Source organism: Elephantulus edwardii, unplaced genomic scaffold (genome assembly GCF_000299155.1).
Source record: "Elephantulus edwardii isolate Elephantulus edwardi_28Jun2011 unplaced genomic scaffold, EleEdw1.0 scaffold00085, whole genome shotgun sequence".
Classification (NCBI taxonomy): domain Eukaryota; kingdom Metazoa; phylum Chordata; class Mammalia; order Macroscelidea; family Macroscelididae; genus Elephantulus; species Elephantulus edwardii.
The window spans coordinates 12594103-12618116 of record NW_006399835.1 but is presented as its reverse complement, the minus strand read 5'-3'; the positions used below and the strand labels follow the sequence as shown (position 1 = coordinate 12618116).

Here is a 24014-nt window from a genome sequence, read left to right as displayed (position 1 = left end):
GCCATGTGTGTGTATGTGTGTGTGTGTGTGTGTGTGTGTGTGTGTGTAGTAAGCAGAGTTTCCACAGTTTCTTACCACTAGGCCACTGCACTGCCAACCCAAAGGCACACAGAATCCACGAGCTGTTTGTTAGAAAAAGATGAGTAATCTCCTCTGGTGTGATTTACTGCCTCTAAAAAATCTGTTGGAGGGTCAGTTATAAATCATTTCCAACATTCCAACTTCAACAGCTTTTATTTTTTACATTTTATATGTTCAGCCCTTAGCACAATCCTGAGAAACACACAAGGAAGTTAATATCATCCTCATTTAATATATGAGAAAACAGAAACTCAAATTAACTCACCTAGGACCCAGCAAGTCATATATAGCAAAATAAAGGCAAGAATCCAGCTCTTCCAAATTAAAGTTAATTGCTATTCCACTACACCACATGGGCAAAAATATACAAAATATCCTATTTTTCAAGTGACAACTAGATTTGGATACCTGGGACTTGGCTAATTTATTTCCCTTACTTTTAATAAATAATGATCACTCAAGAATCTTACAGGAAGAATGTTTCTTTCCCTGCTAAAGAACAAGGTTTACTTTCAAGCCATTTGAGAGTCAGAGGTATTGAAGAAACATGAAACCACATGGTCTACCTTCCACTCAAAGCCACTGTCGTCTGGTATATGAGAGGGAAAGGACAAAATTTAAAGATCCCTCAGTATCCCTAATTTAAACAAAGGTTCGTTTCATTAATCACCAGTACATACTGAGTGTCTTCTGTCTACAAAGCACAGTGCTAGGTTCTAACTAGATAATAGTTAATAGAACATGCAGTCTCCATTCTTTTTTGATCATTAACTGATTGAAATAATATTTAAATAGCAATGCATATATATTAGCATTCTTTTTTAGAGCTCCTTGAACTTCAACATAATTTATTGTAATTACTTTTCCTAGCATATTAGCATTCTTATAACAATGACAAATATGATAGAGAAAAAAACATGGTGTTATAAGAGGCTAATAGGAGAGAAACAATCTAATTGATAGGATTTACCTCTATAGTGAAATAAGGGCATGTATCTAAGGGTTGGGCAATGAATAAGGATGACAGAAGAAAATTTGGTGCCTTTAAGTTGTGGTGTTGAAGGAGAGTACTGAATATCCTATGGACTGCCAAAAGAACAAAAATGTATCACTAGGAGAAGGTGAAGCTAGAATGCTCCTTGGAAGCAAGGATGGTGAGGCTTTATCTTGCATACTTTGGGCATGTTGCTACAAGAGGCTATTCCTTGGAGAAGGACATCCTACTTGGAAAGGTAGAGGGACAGCAAAGGAGAGAAAGACCCTCAACCAGGTGGACTGACACAGAACTGCATCAATTGGCTCATGTGTGTCAGAGATTGTGAGGTGGGCACAGAATAAGACAGGGTTCAGATCTATTGATTATAGACTCACTGTAAGTTGTACTCCACTTGACAGCACCTAATAATAATTAAAAGCAATCTAGCTTATGGGTGAGGCAGTAAAAGTCTTGAGGAAGGGGTAATTGAACTGAGGCATAAAAGATGATCTGAATCAGTCAAGAGGAACAAGTCATTTTAGGCATATGTGACAATATATACAAAGGCTTTTCCTCTAGAAAAAGCTTTCTAGACCTGAAGAACTAAGAATGAGCTACTTTTACTAGAACCTGGTAAGAAAAGAGGTTAAGTTTCATTGAATAAAATTGGAGAAGACAGGAACAAGGCCTTGCAGTTACTGAACCAGTAGCCATTGAAAGGCTTTAAGAAAGAAAGTAAAATAATCTGATTTTTAGCAAGAGTATTCTGGTTGCTGCTGACTGGAGAATGGATTTGAGGAGGAATAAGAGAAGAAAAGGAAAACTGTTCCGAATAAGAGATGATGATGACTGGACTTAGAACAGTGTTAATGGAGATAAGAGATGTGATTTATATTTTGAATTCATTATCAATTCAGTCTCATAAGAGACTGAAAGTGAGCGTAACAGAAAGTGAGATATTGGGCATGAATTGCCTGTTTCTGGGCTAAGTAAATGAATAGAGCCTTCATGTAACAAGATAGAGAAACTAAAGGAATGGATCTAGTTGGAGGCTAAAGGGACAAGAAAAATGACGGCTCACTCTTAAACATCTGAGTTTCTATATGGTGTATCGTAGTGGAGATTAGCAAGTAATTAATAAGATACTGATTCTGGAGCTCTGAGGAGATATCTGAATTAGACATGAAAATGTCCAAAATGATTTACATTCCTATAGGACTTAACCCAGTAAAAATGGATGCAATCATTTAGGAGAATGATATAGTAGGAGAAAAGGTTCCCAGGCCCAATCTGCTGGGTTGGCAACTTAGGACTTAGTAGGAACAGGCCCAGTGGATAAATAGATGAGAGGGAGAGGGAGAGGGAGAGGGAGAGAGAGAGAGAGGAAGAGAAAGAGAGAGAGAGAAATGGAAAATGCAACAGGAAGTGACAAGACAACATATATAGACAACCCTTTTGAAAAGAGAATAAGCACATGTCCTTGAGAAGAAGTATTTCATTACTTAAAGAGATGTGGAAAATTTGTCCAACATAGATTGGTTTTACCCCTACAAATTCATTTTCACTCAACGTGAAAGAAAATATACAATAATCATTGGATTCCAATCTATAATATGCAATATCATTACCTGATTCTACATCAAGGGAATGTTTATCAATAGCCAAGTTCATAGTCTGGTAAGCCGCAGTGCAAAAGTCTTCGAGAATCATGTATACAGCATTGTTGACATCAGCCGGAACAGGCTTGGCAAATTTCATCCTGCTGTTCACCACAATGCTACCATTCCTGAAGTTCAGGATTTCCAAGTTCTGGAATCCTGTGAGATTTGACTGGAGATAAGGAACCAGCTACAAGATATGAAAAGTGGAAAAAAAAAAAAGAAAGAAAAGTGGTAGGTTATTATTTCATTTATACCAGAAAGATAATTAATCAATCAGAAGATAACTTTGGAATTATTTAAAACCACTAAGAGCTTCGTGGTGATACACAGCAGCCGGTAACATTTGCAAAACAGTTTTAAGTACCCAGAGAGTGTGTTTTGTTTTACTGAAGGGTGGTAACAGTGATAGTATTCTCCAAACCACTTGTCATGGAGTCACTTCTGATTGTGTATCAGAATAGAACTGTGCTTAAGAAGATTTTTTCCAATGACTAATTTTTCAGAAGTATATCACCAAACCTCCTTTCAAGCTAGCCTTGAACCAACATCTTATTTAGTTAGCATCTAAGCATATATGATAGTTTGCACCACTCATGGATTGAACAGGATGGACTGACATAGTGACTGTAACAATGGACTCGAACATATCAGAAATGGTGAGGGTATCAGGATAGTGTAAGATAGGGCAAAGTTCAGATCCATTGTTCGTTCATAGGGTCACTATGGGTCATAGTCTACTTGATGGCATCTAACAATAATGGCCTCTACAGCATTCTATGTAGCTGCAAAACTTTGTTTTGAGATAAAAATAATTCTTGGAGGAAAAATCTCAAGCTTATTTTAGACCCTAAAATCAGAAAATACAATCTTAGTCCCAAACCCGTCACATCCCTTATGCATTCCATTTCTTGCATGCACCCATCTTAATTCCCTACCAACCTTAACTAGACTGCGATGCTACTTGTAGATGATAAAAAATAAATGTTCGCAACAGACTGCACTTGCCTTGGGTCAGATCTTGTGTACCAGGGGATGAAAGGAACATCTACAGAATCTATGCCTGTCCATGTTTGATAACTTGGGCTTACCAATTCTAAGAATCTTTCCTCCAGGGCTTTATATTCCAAAGAGTTTTTATTAAATAGGTCTTCTGAAAACATCATGTTAGTCACTCGGAGACTGAAGAAAACCACCAAAGCTCCTGCTGTCTGAGTATGATTCAAGCCATCTCCTTTTGTGGACGCAGCCACAGGAGCCATGTCTGTAGGGTAAACATCTGTAGATCTTTCCACATAACTACTAAGCTTGCCATTTTCCTCCTGAGTTAGCTCAGGCTGATAGTAATCAGTGCCTACCCGGTCCAGTTCTAATGAAATATCCTGCACACCCATAACTACGTCATCCTCCAGCTGTGGGGAGCTTGTAGTTGGAGGCAACTTGGTAGGTTGTGTTATGGAATCTTTCAACCAGAGCTTGTCACTGCGCTGTGTTGTGCTTGCCAATAAGTCTCCAGACAACTTCCCTAGTAAAGAAGTTCTTAATTCTACCGCTGATTCTGGCAACACAGTCCACACAGATTGTGTGTCTGGCTTCATTGCTGAAACCTCGCCGTCAAACCATTCATGGCCAGATGACTCTGAAGGCTGTTCCACATCCTCCATTAAGAAAGAGTCTATTTTATCAGTTTTATCAGTAGAGGCAGAGATTTCTGTTGATGCCGACAGGAGAGGTGCTTTGGTGACTGAGTAATAGTCAGTGTAGGGTATCTCTGATCTGTTCTTAGAGAGAACCAGCGATATGGATTTAACTGTGGTCTCTTCAAAGACAGGCATAGTAAATTCATCAAGGGGCTCTTCTTCTGAAAAAGTGGATCTATCATCTTGCCAGTCTTCTGAGGACTGTTCAATAGTTTGGTCTGTCGAACCCATTTTATCATCTATATCTAGTTTCTCATCTCTAGTCTCAGTTGGCAAAAACGAATCTTCATCTTCAAGCCATGACTTGGATAGTGGTTCGGTTGTCTCTAATAAAATTTCCTTCCATGGCCAAGTAACAGTATCAACCTTTTGTCCAGACCCTGAACCTAAACCATTCTCAAATATAAATTCTTTTTCCATGTATGTGTCTGGCAACAAAGTGCTCACTTTCAATTTGTCTTTGACTGTGGAGGTCACAGAATCCAAGCCAAAGGGTGTAGTTATTTCTTTAAAAAGAAGATCTAATGTGGCAGCCACATATGGTGACGATGTCAAAAGCACCTCAGAGTCTTTGAAGGGTGGTAATGTTTCTTTTGGCACTGGATAAGTGAATGGACTTGAAGGCAATGGATCAGCAGAAAGATAATCTTCTGACTCTTCAACATAAATTAATCCTAAAAAGAAAAGTTTCCATTAATTAAGCTACAGACTTGGCAAAATACATTCCTAGTCCCCTGATACAGTGGGTTGCATGTTTTCACCATTAGGTTCATAGAGGTAACGACTTTTTTTTTTTTTTTTTTTCATTTAATACAGCTAACAAACAACAAGGAAGCTCTGGTGGCCTAGTGGTAAGAAGCTGCAGTACAATCCTGAAAATACATAGTTCGAACCCACCAGCTGCTCTGCAGGAGAAGGATGGACAATCTCCTCCTGTACAATTAACTGCTTCTGAAAACCTGATGGAGGGTCAGCAATGGGTCGGTTTCAACTCTCCACGGTAAACAATAACAACACAGCAAGCAAACAAGAAGGCCTAATAAAGCTTTTCTGATGTGAGACAATAAACTACTAATATACTCCTTTTTTTTAAGAGCAACAAGTCCTCCACTAGTGAAATAGTTGATCTTCATTTTATTTTTCTTAAGTCATGAAACTGAAGGACTGCCGATAACCATACTGGTAGCACAGAAATTGGATCCAGTGGGAACCTAGAAACATTAGGAAATGTAATTGTCTTTGGACTTTCAATTTCTCTATTGTGTTTATTACTCAGCGTCCTACAAGTTTATTGAAGGTTCAGAATTCTTGAGTTATTTTTATATCTTTATTCTTGCTCCTATTTCACATTTATGATTAATTGCTAATGAGTTGATTTTAAGGTATGGAGACCCCATGTGTGCAGAGTACAACTGTACTCCTTAGGGGTTTCAAGGCTGTGGACCTTTCAGAAGTAGATCACCAGAGGTTTTTTTCACCTCTGGCTAAGTTCAAACTACCAACTGTTACATTAGTAGATAAGCAGTTGAACCACCTAGGGACTTCACACACATACCCTATCCCTCACCCACAGTAATCCCCACACCTGTTTCCTCAGTATCTGAAATATCATCCATTTCATTTTTATTCCATTTTTTTGCAATCTCCGTAGTGGCTGTCCTAGCTCAGGATTTCTCTTTTTAAGCTTACTGCAATCTAAAACCTCTAGATTGGATCATTATAATAAGAACATCTTTGATGTTGTCTCAAATTTACCATTCTAATATTTAAGTAATAAAGTAAACATGAAAACAAACATGGCAGCTTCATGTATTAAAAAGTGTGTTCTACAGAGTTGTCAATAACTAGGTTTCTTGTTTGGTTGGGGTTTTTTTACTGGGTTTTTGTTTTCGCTGTTGCTGTTGTTTTTAGAGTAGTTACTATGCCTGTCTTCCAAAAGGCCTCTGGGCTGACTCAAACTATCAACCTTTCAGTTACCATCCAAGTGCTTTAATCATTTTACCACCCAGAGACTCCAAATTAGTTTTACTAGAAATTTAATTATTTATCTTTAAGTATTACCTCCAGAATATCTATTAATAGATGTTGTTGTAACCTATTAATAGATACCCACTGTGTTTCATCAAGTTAGTTTCTTAAAATTCACCTCTCTGGATTCTGCATTCCAATCAAATAAATCTGATTATTCCCTTATTCATATAACTTTCTCAAGATCCTTCCCCATCATGAATATCATTGTGCTTTCCCCTGTGCCTAGTCTTGACCTCCTTTAAAAACTCTAGTCATGTGCTACCATAAAATAAAGAACTTTGTAAGATACTGGAATTTCTCACCGTCTTCTAAGAACTGAGATCCAGAAGTCCTTTCCTCAGAAGCCACAGGCAAGTCAGGCAGAAGCTCTGCTGGAGTGACAGAATGAAGAGTCAACCCGCTAACCTCTAAACTCTCTGAAGGAGAACTGAGGTCCACCTCCAAGGGAAAGGCTAATTTGGGTGTAGACGCTATATCACCCAAAGGACGTTCTGACCAAAGTCCCCTGCTAGTGGTGGAGGGAGGGCCAGAGCTGAAATCAAGTGGTGAAATACTGCTTGTGGTAGATGCATCTGCTGAAGGCCATTCAGCTTGAAAGGTATTATCCTGAGGGGGAAAAAAAGGCTAAATCATATCATAGATAAAAGAAACACAGTAAAGTGATTTTTCTAAAACAAAAAGGCAATATCATATTGGGGTGAGGAGCCATACACACCAGAGTCAAACAGATCTGTAGTCAAATTCCAATTCAATCACTTACTAGATGAAAAATCTAGGGATAATCTACTGAAATTCGTGGAGGATGTGGGAATATTTGAGATAATACATTTGAAAGTGGATTTGAGGGAGAAAATATTTCTCTTGATTTAGAAAGTTTCATGTCTTCTTCCTTAGTAACTTAAATTACTTTTAAAATATATAGCAGTTGCCAGTATCTATAACTATTAGGTAAGCCCTAACCACATTGCCTATCCCAGGAAAGAACAACTATCAATTTTAGTCATTAACTAAAGTCCTCAGTTTTGAGCAGAAAGTCTTATTAAACTGTAATAAGATTATTTCAAATGAAGAGCAGAACTGTGAAAAGGCATCACACATATAAAAATACAAGTTTCACATTGTCTTTTGATAGGAAATCTGGTGGCCTAATGGGTAAAGACTTGTGCTGCTAACACAAAGCCAGTGCCCCTCTGGGAGTTCAAAACCATTGTTATTTTAAAAAAAGAAAGAAAGAAAGAAAGAAAATTGAAAAAAAAACAACACCAAACCCAACTTCCAATGGCTTCTTGGGAGAAAGATGGGCAATTGCCTCCCAAGAAATCTAAAGCCTCCAAAAATACACTGGAGGGTCACCTATGAGTTGGTCCCAAATCAATGGCAGAAGAGCCTTTTGACTAATGTATCTTAGAATCTAACTTCAGGAATAGAGAATTATATAGCTCATCAGAGGTAATTTTGTGCAGTAAACTTGGTTTGGGATTACTGATTTGTGCGCAGGGAGATTTTACATAACCTAGAACCACAAAGACACATTGCCATATATTCAGCTAAGAGAAAATAAATTATTCTAGTTCTTTAAAAGCCATGAATCAGTGAATAGAGCAAACATTAACTTTCAGACAAATGAGAAAATTAGAATCTAGAATATAGAGGATAAAGATAAACAAAACATTAGTTTTTGTGTTATCAGTTAATTGCACAGGTGTTTTGTAAATACATACTATGTTTTATTACAAATCTTGTATTGGGCGAAATGGGTTCATACTTATAAACATAATAAAAATATCAAGTGCTAGGACTGGAAGGACTCCTGAGAATTATGAAGTCCTTTTTCTCTTAAAGTTAATAAAAACTTCTCCAATTAAAATGTAAGTAAATGGAAAGAAAATTACTGAGGTCACAAAAAAAACAGAGGGTAAAAAAACAGAACTAGAATCTGCGCCTAAATTTCTCAGCCCTAGTGCTTTCTCAGATTATTAATTCAAATGTGTATGTCTGTGTGTATATGTGTGTACACTTAGATAGATGAAGGACAAATTCTTACAGAATAAACGAGAGCCAACAGACATATTCATGCCTGCTCACACATGGGTCTACACGTCTACAAGGTTCCTAGGTGAATACATAGGAGACAACTGACATCATTTTTCTAATATTTTAAAGTCAGTTATGTATAAAGAAAAGTAGTTTGGGGTCCTCTCCCCTTCCTTTCTTTTTCTAGTACCTAAACTATAAACAGGGAGCTCTGGTGGCCTAGTGGCAAGGAGCTGCGCTGCAATCCTCAAGGCACAGGGTTCAAAGCACCAGCTGTTCTGCGGGAGAAGGATGGACAATCTCCTCCCATGCGAATAACTGCCTCTGAAAACCCACCTATCGGTCAGCTATAGGTCAATTGTGACTCCATGTTATACAACGAAATGATAAACACATTCATGGAAAAGCAGTAACGCCACTTGCTCAATAACAAGTTCTGTTCCTCATAAAACTGGTTATGATGCTGACAATCATACTAGAGAACTCATTTGTTTTCTCTTAATCTAAAACTACTTCCAGAGACTTGTTAAAGTTAACTAAATTTCCAGTCAAAGGAAGTGTATTTACATTCTTGGAAATTAAAAATGTTATTTCTTTTAATTCCAAGTAAGATGGTTTCAGCACTTAATCTATGCATGGTGTTGTTGTTGTTGTTGTTGTTGTTGTTGTGTACCATCGTGTGAGTACCGACCCACAGTTGACTCTTTGAGAGGCAGTAAATTGCCATCCTTCCCCCACAGAGTAGCTGGTGGATTTGAATCACATACCTTGCTTTGCTTTGACAGCACAATTCCTTACCACTAAGTCACCAGAGCTCCCTAAACCTATGCATAAGAAACTGAATTCTATTAGCAAGGACCTGAGGTGGGATACACCCTAGAAAAGCAGCTAAATCCTCAATGAAAAATAAAATCTCAATATGTACTATTTCAACATACGTACAAACTAAATTCCTTTTCATGTTCTAAAAACACAAAGGAGAGCAATTTCTCATTTTTAACAATGCCATCATGCCACAAATAGGCAACATAAAATGAGAACTTTTTAGATTGAAAACTGAACTTTTTCAATAAGGAATACTATTTATTTCAAATAAATAGCCCCTCTCTTTCACAATGGATGGCAATTAAGCTGACTTACACATTTTGACAGGTGAGCACATAGATTCCAGGAATAGCACTTCATCATTTATTTTTACACGAATAGATGTTCCCATAGTAACACATTCAACTCATGAATTCTTCTTTTAGTTCAATATAGTATATTAACAGGTTTAATATTTTATTGGCCTCTTTCATTTCTATTAATGCCAATTGAAATGTTTGCTAGTGCTATAGAAAGTATACTGTGCAACAAGTGATTTTCCAAGTCTAGATGCCAGGAAGCTATCAAGTTCAATATCCCAACATTTCTAACCTCTAAAATAATTTTTTCAAAACCCAGCTAAAATTCTCACCTCAATACAGTTAGCTCGTGTTAACAATTTGCAAAATAAATAACCAAGGACTTAAAACTGATCATTGTTTCCTGTCCTACTATCAACCCCTAAGAGTTCCATTCACTTTGATTTTCCACCATCATCCTCCAATTCTTGCTTAATGTCCTATGGTTACCTTTTTTCTTCTTCTTAATTTTTATTAATGATTTTTTAATGCAACATATATGTATTTTTACAGCACATTCTTTCCATTTAATTTTCCCCATTCACTCATTGTTGCACATTTTACTCCCTGCCCTCCCTTCCCCCCAGTCCGTTTTTCTCTTTGTAAAGAAAAGAAAAATTCTGTCATTGCCATACAATCTGCTCCCCTCAAGTCCACAGTCCACTTTCCTATGCATTTCTTCTTCTGTAATCTTGTCATGAAAATAATACCTAATCTGATATTCCTTTTAAACAGTCATCTGTTTCAATGCAGTATACATTATTTATCCCCTCTTTTCTTAGGTTCTCCACAAATCCTATGTCAGTCCCATTTTACAACAGTAGCACTATGTAGTATTTGTCCTTTTGTGACTGAGATATTTCACTCAGCATAAAGTCCTCCAGAGTCACCCATTTTGTATAACATTTCATAAGTTCCTTGTTTTTCAATGCAGCATAGTATTCCATTGTGTTAATATACCACAGCTTCTCTATATATTCGTTTGTTGATGAGCACTTGGGTTGCTTCCAACTCTTTGCTATTGTGAACAAAGCAGCAATTAAGATGAGTGTGCATATATCTCCTTGAGTGGCAGTTCTGGTTTCTTGATATTCCTAGTAGTGGTTACCATTATGTTGTTGTTATTATTATTATTAATAATAATGCATGTACTGTCAAATCAGATCTGGCTGGTACAGGAGGAAATTGTCCCTTCTTCTCCGGCAGAGCATCTGGTGGATTTGAACCATGTACCTCGGGGATTGCAGTGCAGCTTCTTGCCACTAGGCCAACTGGTTTACTGCAAATGCCTGGTTAGTCAGTACTGCTTGTTATTAAAGGGGCAGTGTGGTTGAGGTGTAGCCTCTTTCTGGTAGAAAGAAATGTAAACTCAATGGTACCAGTTCTTTCTGGTTTTAATAGAAACTGTGGGTCTAAATTTTTCATGCAAAAGTTTTCCAGTTTTTAAACATTGGTTCATTTTTAAAAAATGTGACCCACTATAGATAGATCCATCCTGGACTTGTATAATGTGACCTCTGGCTTATAGAGGCCTACTTGGCCTTACATTCTCTGGAACAGTCTCACAATTTCTCTGTGGTTAAAAAAGGCCCAGGTTGAATATGATTAGAAGGAATGGAGCCTTGAGGCACCATGTATGCCGGGAACAAGCACTACATCCTGGACAGATATCTCTGATAGCATCTGCATTACCCTGTGTATTTATAAATCTGTCTAATACTACCAGACAGAAAACTTCTTATACCCAGGAGCCATGCCTTATTCATCTTAGTTTCCTCATAAACTCACAAACTTTGCTCAAAAACTGTACAAAATAAATAAATTTGAACATATTAATATGAGTGAATATATAGATAAAAATGTATTTGTCTTATGCTGATCTCCATCTAAATTCATTTACTTATACAAAATTCATGAAAATACTCTTTCTAGTGACTCTACATTTCTAGTGACTAAGTAATTCTGTAACTGAGTAGAAGAATTAACTTCCTGTATTTAATGGTTAAATGAATGTTGTGCAGACTTTCTACATTTTCACTACTGGATAAATGCCAAGAAACAAAGATTTCAAAGTAGTTAGAATGAAAAGAAGTTTCAAGAAAGCAGATGGAGAAAGGAATGTAGCATAGAAAGAGAATCTTTTTGCTTTATTTACATGATAATAAAAGTTTTCTGTACTTCTTACAAAAATGTCTTTAGTATTGAAACTATAGGTACTGTTTTGAGTGTTGTTGTTTTAACTGCTCTTAAAGAAGTAGATTTCTCCTTAACTGGTAGCCCTACCCATGAAAGTAGTGAGTGTTGTTGTTGTTGTTGTTGTTGTTGTTATTAGGTGTCCTCAAGTGGAGTACACTCAGAGAGACCCTGTGAATAGCAGATCTTCACCCTGACCTAACCTGTGCCATGTGGGCCCACTGCTGCAGTCAGTGTGTCAATCCATCTCGTTGAGGGTCTTCCTCTCTTTCATTGATCATTAACCTTTTCAAACATGTTTCTTTCCAAGGAATAGCTCCTTCTAACTGAACCAAATTATGTGAAACAAAGCTTCACCATCTTCATTTCTAAGGAACACTCTGGCTGCAATTTATCCAACACAGATCTGTTTGTTCTTTCGGCTTTTCATGGCATATTTAATACTCTTCTTCAACACTATCGCTCAAAGGTATCAATACTTGGACCAGGAAGCACTGCATGGTTCAAAATCAGGAAAGGAGAGTATCAGAGATACATTCTGTCTCCATACCTTTTAAATCTATACACAGAACAGATCATTCAGGAAGCAGGGCTTTATGAGGAGGAATGAGGCATCAGGACTGGAGGAAGACTCATCAACAACCTATGTTATGTCAATGACACAATCTTGCTTGCTGCAACTGAAGAAAACCTAAAGCACTTGGTACTGAAGGTCAAGGACTGTAGTCTTCAACATGGATTGAAGCTTAACATCAAGAAGACAAAGATTCTCACCACTGGGCCAGATGGCAGCACATGGTAGATGGAGAAGAGACTGAGGTTGTTAACAAGCACAGCTTGCTTGGTTCCACAATCAACTCTCTTAACACCAGTAGTCAGGAAATCAAAAGACTAATTGTTTTGGGAAAATACGCTGTTGTGTACCTCTCCAGAGTTCTGAAAAGCAACAGTGTCAGTCTAGAGACTAAAGTGCACCTAATCCAGGCCATAGTCTTTGCAATTACTGTCATATTTCAGGGAGCTGGATAATTAAGCTGGATAATTAAGGATGACAGAAGAAAAATTGATGCCTTCAAATTGTGGTGCTGTAGAAAATTCTTGAATATACAATGGACAGCAATGGACACCCTCTTGGAGAGGGTGAAACCAAGTTTCTCCTTCCAGGCTAGAATTTTGAAGCTCTGTCTCACACACTTTGGGCATATGGCCAGGAGGGACTGATCCTTGGAGAAGGACATAATGCTTGAAAGGGTGGAGGGACAGCACAGGAGAGGAAGACCCCCAAGAAGATGAATTGATACAGTAACTGGGGTGATGGGGATTAGTGTGTCAGAATTAGTGAGACGGGCTCAAGACAGGGCAGGCTCCAGACCTATTGTACATCAGGTCGCTATGGGTTGCAGGCAACTCGATGGCACTTAACAACAACAACCATGTCCTGAAATATTTTAGGTTTGGTACTGTTACGGAGTAGAGCACTCAATAAAACAGAGTAGTGGAACGAAGAGGAAAGTTCTTTTCATGCTATTTCTACTTAGATTGGGCATATTTTAGGTTAACGGTAAAACGAGAATTTAAAGTCCTCCTCATTTGTCAGATATCGTATTTTTTTTCCTTACTTTCTTTTCATATACATGGTTTTATATGCAGTTGTACCATGAAGTCGTGACTGGAAAGGTGGAAGGTCCCCAAAGGAGAAGAAAACCCTCAACCAAAGGAGCTGACACAGTGACTACAGCAATGGGCTCAAGCACATCAGAGATTATGAGGAAGGCGTAGGATAGGACAGAGTTCAGATCTGTTCTTCAGAGAGTCACTATGAGTCATTCTTGTCAATGGCCCCTAACAACAACAACAAAATATGCTCTGGTGGCCTGGTGGATAGAGAATTTTGCCACCAACTTAAAGTTGGACAGTTTCCACTAAAGAATCCACTCTATGGATCCATTCATTTAATTTAGAGCCTCTGAAAACCAGCTGGAGGACCAACTATAAGGCCTTTCCATCTAGACAGAAACGAATATTTTCAGTGTGTGCTTGGAAGGGAGCTCTGGTAGGGAGTTGCACTGTTAACCCAACGATTTTGTCTCTCTGGCAGTTCTAATTTACTTCTAATCTGCATGGGAGAGTAATGGGCAATCTCTACCCACACAATTTACAGCCTCAAAGCCCAGGGGATGACCAGCTATGTGTCTAATCCAACTTGACAGCAATGAGTTTAAGTTTTTTAATATGCTTTAGAGTCTAAACTTCAAAACAATTTCTGAACAAAAGTCAATACTCCATACCTATATAAATCAGTGTTTAAAAAAGACAAAACCATTTCTGGGCAATTCTTAAACAACTCAGTGGTCACTTATGGCATAATTATCACCAAACAAGCACAAGCCATAAATAAGATGTCTGCTGTGCGTGGACTTTGGAAATCCAGGCTTCATTTAACCACTGTGGAAGACATAAGTTTTCTGAACCAATACTTGGAACCCATGAGCTGACAACTATGAGTAATATTGTAGGGCTGATGCCAGAGAATATTTTAAATGCAGACAGTTTGGCAAATTCATGAGGTCAAAATAAACAGATGAAGGTAGAAAGGAGAGAACTGAGGGCCGGGTTCTAGCCATAAAACATGAAAATGTACTTACCAAAATAGATGGTGTGGTTGCCCGGAGACTTGAACTTTGGGTGCTCCAAACTGGGTCTTCAGTTTGGAGAGACAAAACTCCTCTCACTAAGGAAATAATAATATTAAAGAACCTTTCTAGTAGCATTCTTTCTTTTAATAGCTTGAATTTTTGAAGACCACAAGCAAAGACATAAAAGTCGAGACTTAAAAAGGCTTGCTACTTATATCAGTACAACTGTCTGAACTGTAGGAGTCCAAGATAAAATGTGTTTCCACTGTTAGAGTTGTACTACTCTTGTATTATCTCTTTTCTCATTTCAGTATTTAATCTTTTCAATATTGATATGAGCCAGTAATTTTAAAACTAATTTATTAAAAATTTCAAATAAAAGTTGAACTGAATTTCAACTCTTTTGATTGGTGCTAAAAATAGCAATTATGCAAAACAACTCCCTTTTTGTGCTTTTGGAAAATGAACTAAGATACAATTATCTGTCAGCAACACTTAAGAAGCATAAATGGGTCAATTATATTACTTAATTGAACAAAGATTTATTGAATCTTCACTAGTTACTAAAGACCTACTGAAGTCAAAGTTATAAATACTAATAAAGCCAAGGTGTTATTCTGGAAGTATTTTCCTTGTCAGAGAAAAAAACACAAATTATAAAATGACATGAGGAGCATAAATACAATGTATTAAAACATAAAAGAAGCAATTGCTTTTGCCTAGCGGAGAGAAGGAGTCAATGAACGCTAAGAAGAAAAGATTGCCTGGAAGGTAACGTGATATATTGCCTCAAACTAGAGGAAGAATCTTTCTTCACTCACTTGTTTTCACTGGCCTGACCTACCAGAACAATAAAAACAAAATTCCCATACAATAAAAACAAAATTCCCATTTGGCTTAATAGTTTCTAAAATTACTTTCCCACAATGAGAGCAATGATGTGGTCTTACATGAAAAAGAAATGCTGAAAGATCAAGGGCAATCGTGTATTTTTCAGATGCTAACCATGTGAAAATGCCTAGAAAGCTTCAGCTATTTTGAACTCTCAGGAGTGTTAGCGTCATGGTATGCAACATGTTGCACTGCCAACCAAAAGGTCTTTGGTTTGAATCTACCTGCCACTCCATGGGAGAAAGATGGGCAGTCTCCTCCCATTTATAGCCTTGGAAATTTATGGCAGTGGGTTATTCAGAACTCTAAAGTTGTCATAGGAATGGATTTTAGAAACAAAATTCTGAACAATATAAAAATACAATCATGGAGTTGTACAATTTGATGACTGGGGGTTGAGGGAAATTGGAAGAACCTGTTCTGGAAAATAATGTACTCGAATTTTGTAAATAAACTAGTTTAATCAACTAGTACAATAAAAAAAAATACATCTAATGAAAAGCCAAGATACATGAATTGGTGATGCTGGACACCCTGAAGCTTTTTTTTAAATTATTATTATTATTATTTGGAAATTCTGGGTTGCTGACCTCTTGTAGGACACCTTTTGGGAAGGTAGCACCCCTATCTGGAAGACCCAGCTATGCTATTTGCAGATTGAATTTCCAAAACCTTACTTTACCCTTTTCATAACCTTAATTTTCAGGCTTTTCTCCCACCATCTCAGTGATTCTCCTGGGGCTTGCCTCTTCTGTTTAATTTAAGTTCCGCCTCCCTTAAATCACGGCTTCTGGGACCTTCTACCAACATGCTGACTCCATGAGCAACTCCTGCCTGGTTTTGCCAAGGACTTGAATAATTGATACCAAGCCTCTTCTCCTTTCACTTTTTTATTTGGTCCAACAAGACTCAACAAAGATATAGAGTATATAAGAAAATAAGCCTACAGTACCAAAACAACAATGACTTCCTAGTGTTTTAGAACTGATAGCTTTAGTGCCAGCTTCAGCAGCACATACATTAAAATTTGAATGATACAGAGAAGATTAGCATGGCCCCACGCAAGGATAACACATCAATTTATGATGTGTAAAAGTGAAACAATGTGCATAAATGAAACACAATATAACGAAATTATTTTAAGCAAACAAGCCCTTTTAACTAATCTATGAAAAGTAGCTGCATAGCTAATGCTCCTTTCTTCAGGTAATCCCTACCTCATACAGGCTAGAGAATGCTCAGAACCATACAGAGTTTAGGAAAATTCAGTTTTGTCAGAGCTAATCAAACTCACCACTGATGAGCTGAAGGGAATTCGGGTCTGGAATCAAAGAGGAATTTCCTTGCAAAAAGTTCTGGTGTAGTGTCTCAGCAATATAGTCTCTGAAGTTACTAATTGTATAAACAGCTGTGGGCTTATCATCAAATTCCACAAGGCCATGGTTTTCCACTTTGTTGGAATGAAGGCTAATTACGTCCCAGGTTGTGTTGCTGATGGCCTCCCCATTGAAGGTAACTGCATAATGAACATCTACACCACTATGGATGAAAAGAAAGAACAAAATTAGGGTATGTTCATATACTTCTGTTGTTAGCTGCATCTATGCAAGAACTCTACACTGAACAAACGCTGCCTCCATCTAGTACTTCAAAGGACGCACAAATAAAGGATCATGGAACCCATAGAAAACAAACATGTGACAAAAGGTGCATCTCAAATGAGCATGGGTATCATCACCATTCTCTCCACACTCTGGGCAACCTTTTGCCAACACCTACCCCTTCCCAGGAAACAGAAAGTCATCATTCTAAGAATTGGGAAAGCGTTCCTAAAAGTCTTAGAGAGGCCATCTCTGTGAAATTACCTGCACATTATCTTCTCCTACAGTCATGGTTGAACTGTGTCCCCCCAAAAGTATCTGTCTATTTTCTATGCCATAATTCCCTGTGCTTTGTAGTTTTCTTCTATGTTGTGATCTGATCTCATTATATTCCATTTTGTGTTGTTGTTGTTGTTGTTATGTGCCGTCAAGTAGCTTGCAACTATGCAACAGCCCTAAAACTCTGCTCTGTCCTGTGCCAATCACACTGTCTCTGATACACCCATCACGATTACCCTAGTCACTGAATTAATCCACTTCCTGCGCCTGCCCTCCACCCTCACCAAGCATGATGTCCCTCTCCAGGACTGGTCCCTCCTTAAAAAATGTCCAAAGTATGTCAGATGAAGCCTCAAAATCCTTGCCTCCAAGGAGCAGACTGTTTTAACCCTCTCCAGGATGAATCTGTTTGTTTTCCTAGCAGTCCATGGTACATTCAATACTCTTTTCCAGCACCACAGCTCAAAGGCATCAATTCTACTTCTGTCCTCCCTAGTCATTGTCCAACTCTCTGATGCATAACAAGTGATTGCAAAGACCATGGCCTGTATCAGATGCACCGTTGTCTCCAGAGAGACACCATTGCTTATCAGTAAAACCTAACTTCTATATGCTAATGAGGCAGGATGAAGATGGTTTCTATCTTGAGTCACAGATATACAAGGGGTAAATCTCTTATTCAAGTCACCATCCTTATTTAAGTCATACCGTCTATCTAACTGGAGATCAAAGGAGACAGCGCCAACAGAGAGAGAAAAGGAAACTGATCACCAGGATTCTTGCTCTGAGAACCTCCTAGACATACTTATGTCAAGACATTTGGAAATCTCCAAGGCATACCACACTCATAGATGTTGAAACGTGACAGGGACCTTCTATTAGAGACAAGAGACAGAGAAAGTCTTTCCCTAGAGTTGGCACCCTAAATTTTGGTAGCCTAGTGTTAAGAAGCTGTGCTGCAATCCCAAAGGAACACAGTTCAAATCCACCGACTGCTGATAGACAATCTCCTCCCGCAAGAGTTATTGCCTCTGAAAACCCACTGGAAGGTCAGCTATGAGTCATTTCCAACTCAACAGCACACTCTAAGAAAAACAAGCTGAGACAGTATGCATTTCTCTTTGATAAAGTCATCCACTGGTGGTATTTCTGTTACAGAAGGATTAGCTAAAACGTACATATTCACATCCCTCTTTTCTCTTTCAAAGTCAACTTATCAGCCTGCTTCCTTAACTCTTTTAACACATTAAAGAAAAAGGATCAAACATTCTATTTAATCTTCTAACTTATCTTCAAAGTCTAAAAGGATGAGGATGGGGGTGAGACAGAGAGTTGGGGGGGCATTAATCATAAGGTCGCACAATCTGATGGGTGGAATGTGAGGGTGTGTGAAGGAAACGGAAACGATCTGGTGTGAAAAACATGTGTATGAACTATGTAAATAAACCAGTATAAAATTAAAAAAAGTAAAAAATAAAACCAACTTGAAATCTTCCATATATTTTTCCTATTGTTGGACGAGTTACATGTTGCACACACAAGGAAGTTAAACAATGAGAACATTTAATTACTATTCACTAAAAAAATCCTCGAACTCATTACCGTCTAGTGGTAACTGGCTCATAGCTGACCCTTCAGTTCATTTTCTGAGGCTATAAATCACATAGGAAGAGACTGCTCATCTTTCTCTCACAGAGTCACTGGTGCATTCAAATCACCAGAAGGGTTACCACCTCTGGATTAGCAGTGTACCTCCCCAAAGACCGCACAAGAAGATCTCCCTTACTATGAACTAAAATATAGGTAAATATTGTGGAGAGGAAATTATTAAAAGCTGGAGGATAGTGGGCATAGATCAATGGTGATTAATTTTATAAAACACATTGAATGGGAATCATCATATGAGATACAATGTGAATGAAAGAATGTGTGAAATGCAATATATATGAAGTACATGCAATGTATATGAATTTTGTATGCAATCCAATATAAAAGGAAAAGAAAAAAGAGGTAAAATCTATTTCTATACTTATTGAGTCTGGTTGGTTTTGAGACATGCTTTGACCAACAAAGCTGGTTATATGAGTTCAAGAGTCAAAACCTGGTTCGCTTGAATGGTGCCTTAAGGCTGCCATATTATAAGCTTATTGGAGGATGAGAGAACCAAGATGCCCCAGCCAAAGGCAATCCCAGATACCAGATGTCTGAAGGAGCTATCTTGGACCATACAGCTATTCCTCCCATTGTCTGACTGCAGATTAGTCTAAGAGGGATCAGGAGAAGAACCACCTCTGTCAGCCTACAGAACCATAAGAAATAACAAATTAGTGTTGTGGAGGTAAAATAAAACAAAAACATGCAATAAACTGGAAGATAAAGCAAATTATTCTACATTTTTATACTGTCACACTAGAGAATTCCCTGACAAGAGAGTCTCAAGGGGTATACCTTTGTTTGACTAGAGCCCAGACAATTTACAGCTCTGCAAAGTAGGGCAGGGGTGAGTCAGTGGTAGAATTCTCATCTTCCTTGCAGATGATCCACTTATAATTCTTGGCTAATGCACCTCAAATGCAGTGACTAGTCATCTGTCAGCACAGGTTTGCATGTAATTGTGATGCTAAGCAGGTTTCAGCAGTGTTTAAAAATTAAGACAAACTAGGAAAGAAGCTTCACAATCAGCTTCCAAATAATCAGCTAGCATACAGCCACAACAGCCCACCCTGATTGCACGGTATTGTCATGAGTCTGGGCTGATTTTGTAGCAGTTAATAACAACAAGTGTTTAAATTGTAAAAAGCTACTGAAATGTGTTTTTAAAAAAAAAAATTCTGGTAGTAAAGATAACCCAAGTGGTAAGGATTTGTGCTGTCAACTCTGCACAGTTTAAACTTGGTTCAAACCCATCTCCCCAGAGAGAAAATGGGCAGTCTCCTCCCATGCAATTGGCTGCCTCTGAAAACCTGCGAGAGGGTCACTATGGGTCAGTTCTGACTGAACTGTATACAATAAAGCAACCAATTTGGACAGCTCATTTCGTATTTAGCTTGGTAATTATTTTCCAGTTAACTATGTACATTTCTCTTTTACAAAATCTTTAGAAACTAGTTCTCCTCATTAATGGGTTGAGAAAATCCTTAAAACAACAATTTAAAAGAAAATTGGTGAGCTGAGTTTTAAAACTTTATTTTCTGGTATTATTTTTCCAAAATGAACATGTATCTTCTAGACGGTAACTCAAGATTCTCTCTAATAAGAAAAATCTAACATTTTGTGGCTGTTTTCAACATGACAGACCTCTTGCACTTAACTTCATGTTCATCTAATTAATTTCATGAAAATAATTTCTATTTTATAACAGCATCCCAGGAAGTTTTTGCAGTCTTTAGATTATTGTCAAGGAAGTTAGGCTCTTCTAAGGATGCTAAAGGACTCATGTTAAAGTGAAAACACATAGTAATAGAGTTACGGTTCAAACACAGACAGCCTGACTCCAGTACCTTCATTCTGAACTACACCACTGTATTCTCAGTAGTTTTCATTTAACTGAGGAGCTCTGGTGGCCTTGTCTGTAGGGAATTGTGCTGAACCAAAAGACCTTAGATTTCTGATGGTTCAAATTCACACAGGAAAACCAACAGAAGATCAATGAGACTTGGGGCAATGAGAGTTTTTCCAAGGAAAATAACTGCCAAGTCAGTTCCAAATCAGTGATTCTCTATCGGGTTCCAAGGCTGTGTGAAAGATTGTCCATCCTTCTCCTGTGAAGCACCTGGTGGATTCAAATCATTGACCTTTAAATCAGCAGCTCAATTACACACTATACCACTAGGGCTTCTTTATCCAAAGAGTACCAACATAATGAAGATGGTCTTATGAACTCTATTTTTAAAATAGAATGTGTAAGAATGCTACTTTTCAGGAAAGATAACCCTAAGCTTGCATCTAATGGTAGATATAGATCCTTCTCTACCAAATCTTAGACTGGAGATGATTACCACAGGCTAGCGTGGTGAGACTGGCCAAGAAATCTGGAACTTTCCTTTTTCTTATTTCAAGCTCATAAGACACTTGACTCCCTACAGAATTTGCCTATGCAAAGAGAGAGAATACATAAGCAAGCCAATGCAGTAAGTAGTCAGTTAGTAGAGGTATTTCTCACTTAAAAATTTTCCATTAGTACTTTAGAGACTTCACTGTCTTTTGTGAAGTATTGGTACTCAAAGACCTCTTCTCCCTTGGAGCATTTCGCAGTTCAAGATCTGTTCTAACTTGCACGATACAGATCAGACCTTGGTCTGAAGTGGGCACCATGGATGTCAGCACCACAAGTGCCAAACAGTCAGTCACATGGATGTCAGCACCACAAGTGCCAAACAGTCAGTCATCTTCTTGTTCCTATCCCATTCTGAGTAACTTCCATAAGATTTCCCTCCCAGATCTGATAAACTGTCTCTCTCGAGGCAGTGATTTAAACCTCTCAAAAGTAGAGGTTGAGCACTTTGAGGTTCTGACGCTCTACTTAAGGGTAAAAACTTTCAGTTGACTTCTAGCACTTTAAAGTTTGCATATCTTAATCCAAAGGAAAATGTTAGCTGCTCTGTGGGAGAAAGATGGACAGTCTCTCCTGTACAATTCATAGCCTCTAAAAACCTCCTGGAGGGCCAGCTACTAGTAAGTTCCAAATCAACAGAAATAAGTGTGAATATATCAATTTATGAATAATTCCTGACCTCATTTGTAAAAGATGTATGGTTCTGTAAAATAACCAAATGATAGCCTTGAGGTGGAAGAAAACAGCAAGAGAGACACCTACTGGTCAGAATGTGCATCACCACATATTGCCATTGTTTTTCTTGCACTTAACACTGATTGACAGCGTGACTTCAACAGTGGATTTTTGCACAACTGAGGCTGTGAGGAGGGTTCAAGACCCAACAGGGTTTCATTCTGCTGTACATGTTGTTGCTATATGTTGCTGAGTCAGAACCAACTCATACCTGATCCTCCAGGGTGCTTTTAAAGGTTGTAAAGCACATAGGAGGATTCTGGCCATCTTTCTCCAGAGGAGCAACTGGTGGAGAGGGTTCCTATAAGTCAGACACAAGTGAACAGGACCAGACAAGAGGACCAATGGTCATTTAATGTATTTACAGACTTGGTGTCTATGACCGATACAGGCCTCTGTACTTCCAATACTGTGCCAGAATTCAATCTGTTCAGTGTCACTGTGAAATTCTCAGCTCTGAGAATAGGATCAGAATAAAAGATAGCCAAGTCACCAAGAAGCATATAGCGGGCAGAATGCACCCTGTCAGACAAGAACACCATCATCTGACTGAGTAAAGTTTGCTGGCAGAGTTCAGCAAGTTGAGGTTAATCGACCATCAGTTATCATCATCCTTTTCTCATCTTCCACACTGGACTGAAAAGCTGCTATTTGAAGAATTCCTCAACCCAACAGCTATTTCCAGAGACATCAATTATACGGTGATGAAATTCACTTTTTTTTTTCTTTCTCAATTCCCTGTTTGTTTGACACATGCATATTTAAAAAAAATTAGCAAATGTCATGTCTCATTTAGGGATTAGACAATTTCAAAGAAACTTAAGCATTTATTCTTCTACAACATGTGTCCTAACAGGGAGAAGGCAGATACAAAGCCAGGAGCTGAACTGTTTGACTGTGTCTTCTAGGTGGATCCTTTTGCTTCAGCTTTTACTTTATACTTTTATACTAAGAATAATGTAACCAGTATGTCTTGAAAAAGGTACAAAGCAAATTAGACATTTTCATTTGCACATTACTGCTTATGGAGATTATATGTATATTCAAGTACATACATATAAAAAGAGATATTTCAAAAGATGGTACAGTACAGTTGCAAAGTACAGATTGGACAAAATGAAGCTGGAGATCAAATTATTTCATTTTATATGGTCAATGATTTAATCATTGAAAATACCCTTTTTAAAGGTAAAATAAGAAAACTATATCAACCTTTAGGTTCGCAGTTAAACATAAACTGTTTGTGCCACCTCAGCTCAACTCTACTTATTGCCAGGCAGTCAGAACCAACTCACAGACGATCCTCTAGCAGGTTTTCAGCAACAGTAAACAGTTCAGAAGCAGACTGCCTCTCTTTCATGTGAAGAGCAGCCACCAGAGCTCCTGTACCACCCATTATTGTTATTATGTACTGTCAAATCAAAACCAACTCATAGCTGGACCCTCCAGCGTGTTTTCAGAGGCATAAGTCTCAAAGATGGAATAGAATGCAAGATTCTTTGCATAAAGGTAATACTTGTGCCATTACAACTTATTGTTTTGCCTTTGCAGCCTTTCCTCTCCAAAAAAAATTTAAGCATTCTTAATCACTTAATTAGACATTGGTGAAAAGTCATTTACATTGTCATTTACTTTCACCAATGTCTCATTAATATTTAACAAAGATTTCACACTTCAAGATATATAATTCCTTTTAAAGAAATCAAAACTTTTTCGTATTATCTGCATGAAAGGATAACAGTTCATGAAGTAAATAGAGCTGTCACATTTTATTAGCTTAAATGCCACAAAAAGGCCCTCATGTGCTTCTATTGGTAGAGTTACAGAAGATAAATCAACAGTCAAGTGTACAAATTTAAAAGCGAAGGGAAATTGTCATTTTTTCATTGTTGTTGTTGTTATGTGCCATCGAGTCGTTTCCGACTCATAGCAACCCTATGCACAACAGCTCTAAACCCTGCTCTATCCTGCGCCAACCGCAC

The 24014-nt window shown here is 37.9% G+C and overlaps 1 protein-coding gene across 1 annotated transcript in view; it reads right to left on the bottom strand.

Moving 5' to 3' along the window:
- IMPG2 (interphotoreceptor matrix proteoglycan 2) overlaps positions 1–24014 on the bottom strand; it is a 96026-nt gene that overhangs the window by 11283 nt on the left and 60729 nt on the right. Inside the window, exons 10-14 of the mRNA XM_006890038.1 lie at positions 16658–16902; positions 14482–14567; positions 6749–7052; positions 3807–5089; positions 2686–2905 (exon numbers count right to left, since the gene is read on the bottom strand). Coding sequence (XP_006890100.1) covers positions 2686–2905; positions 3807–5089; positions 6749–7052; positions 14482–14567; positions 16658–16902 — 2138 coding nt within the window. The remainder of the gene's footprint in view (positions 1–2685; positions 2906–3806; positions 5090–6748; positions 7053–14481; positions 14568–16657; positions 16903–24014) is intronic.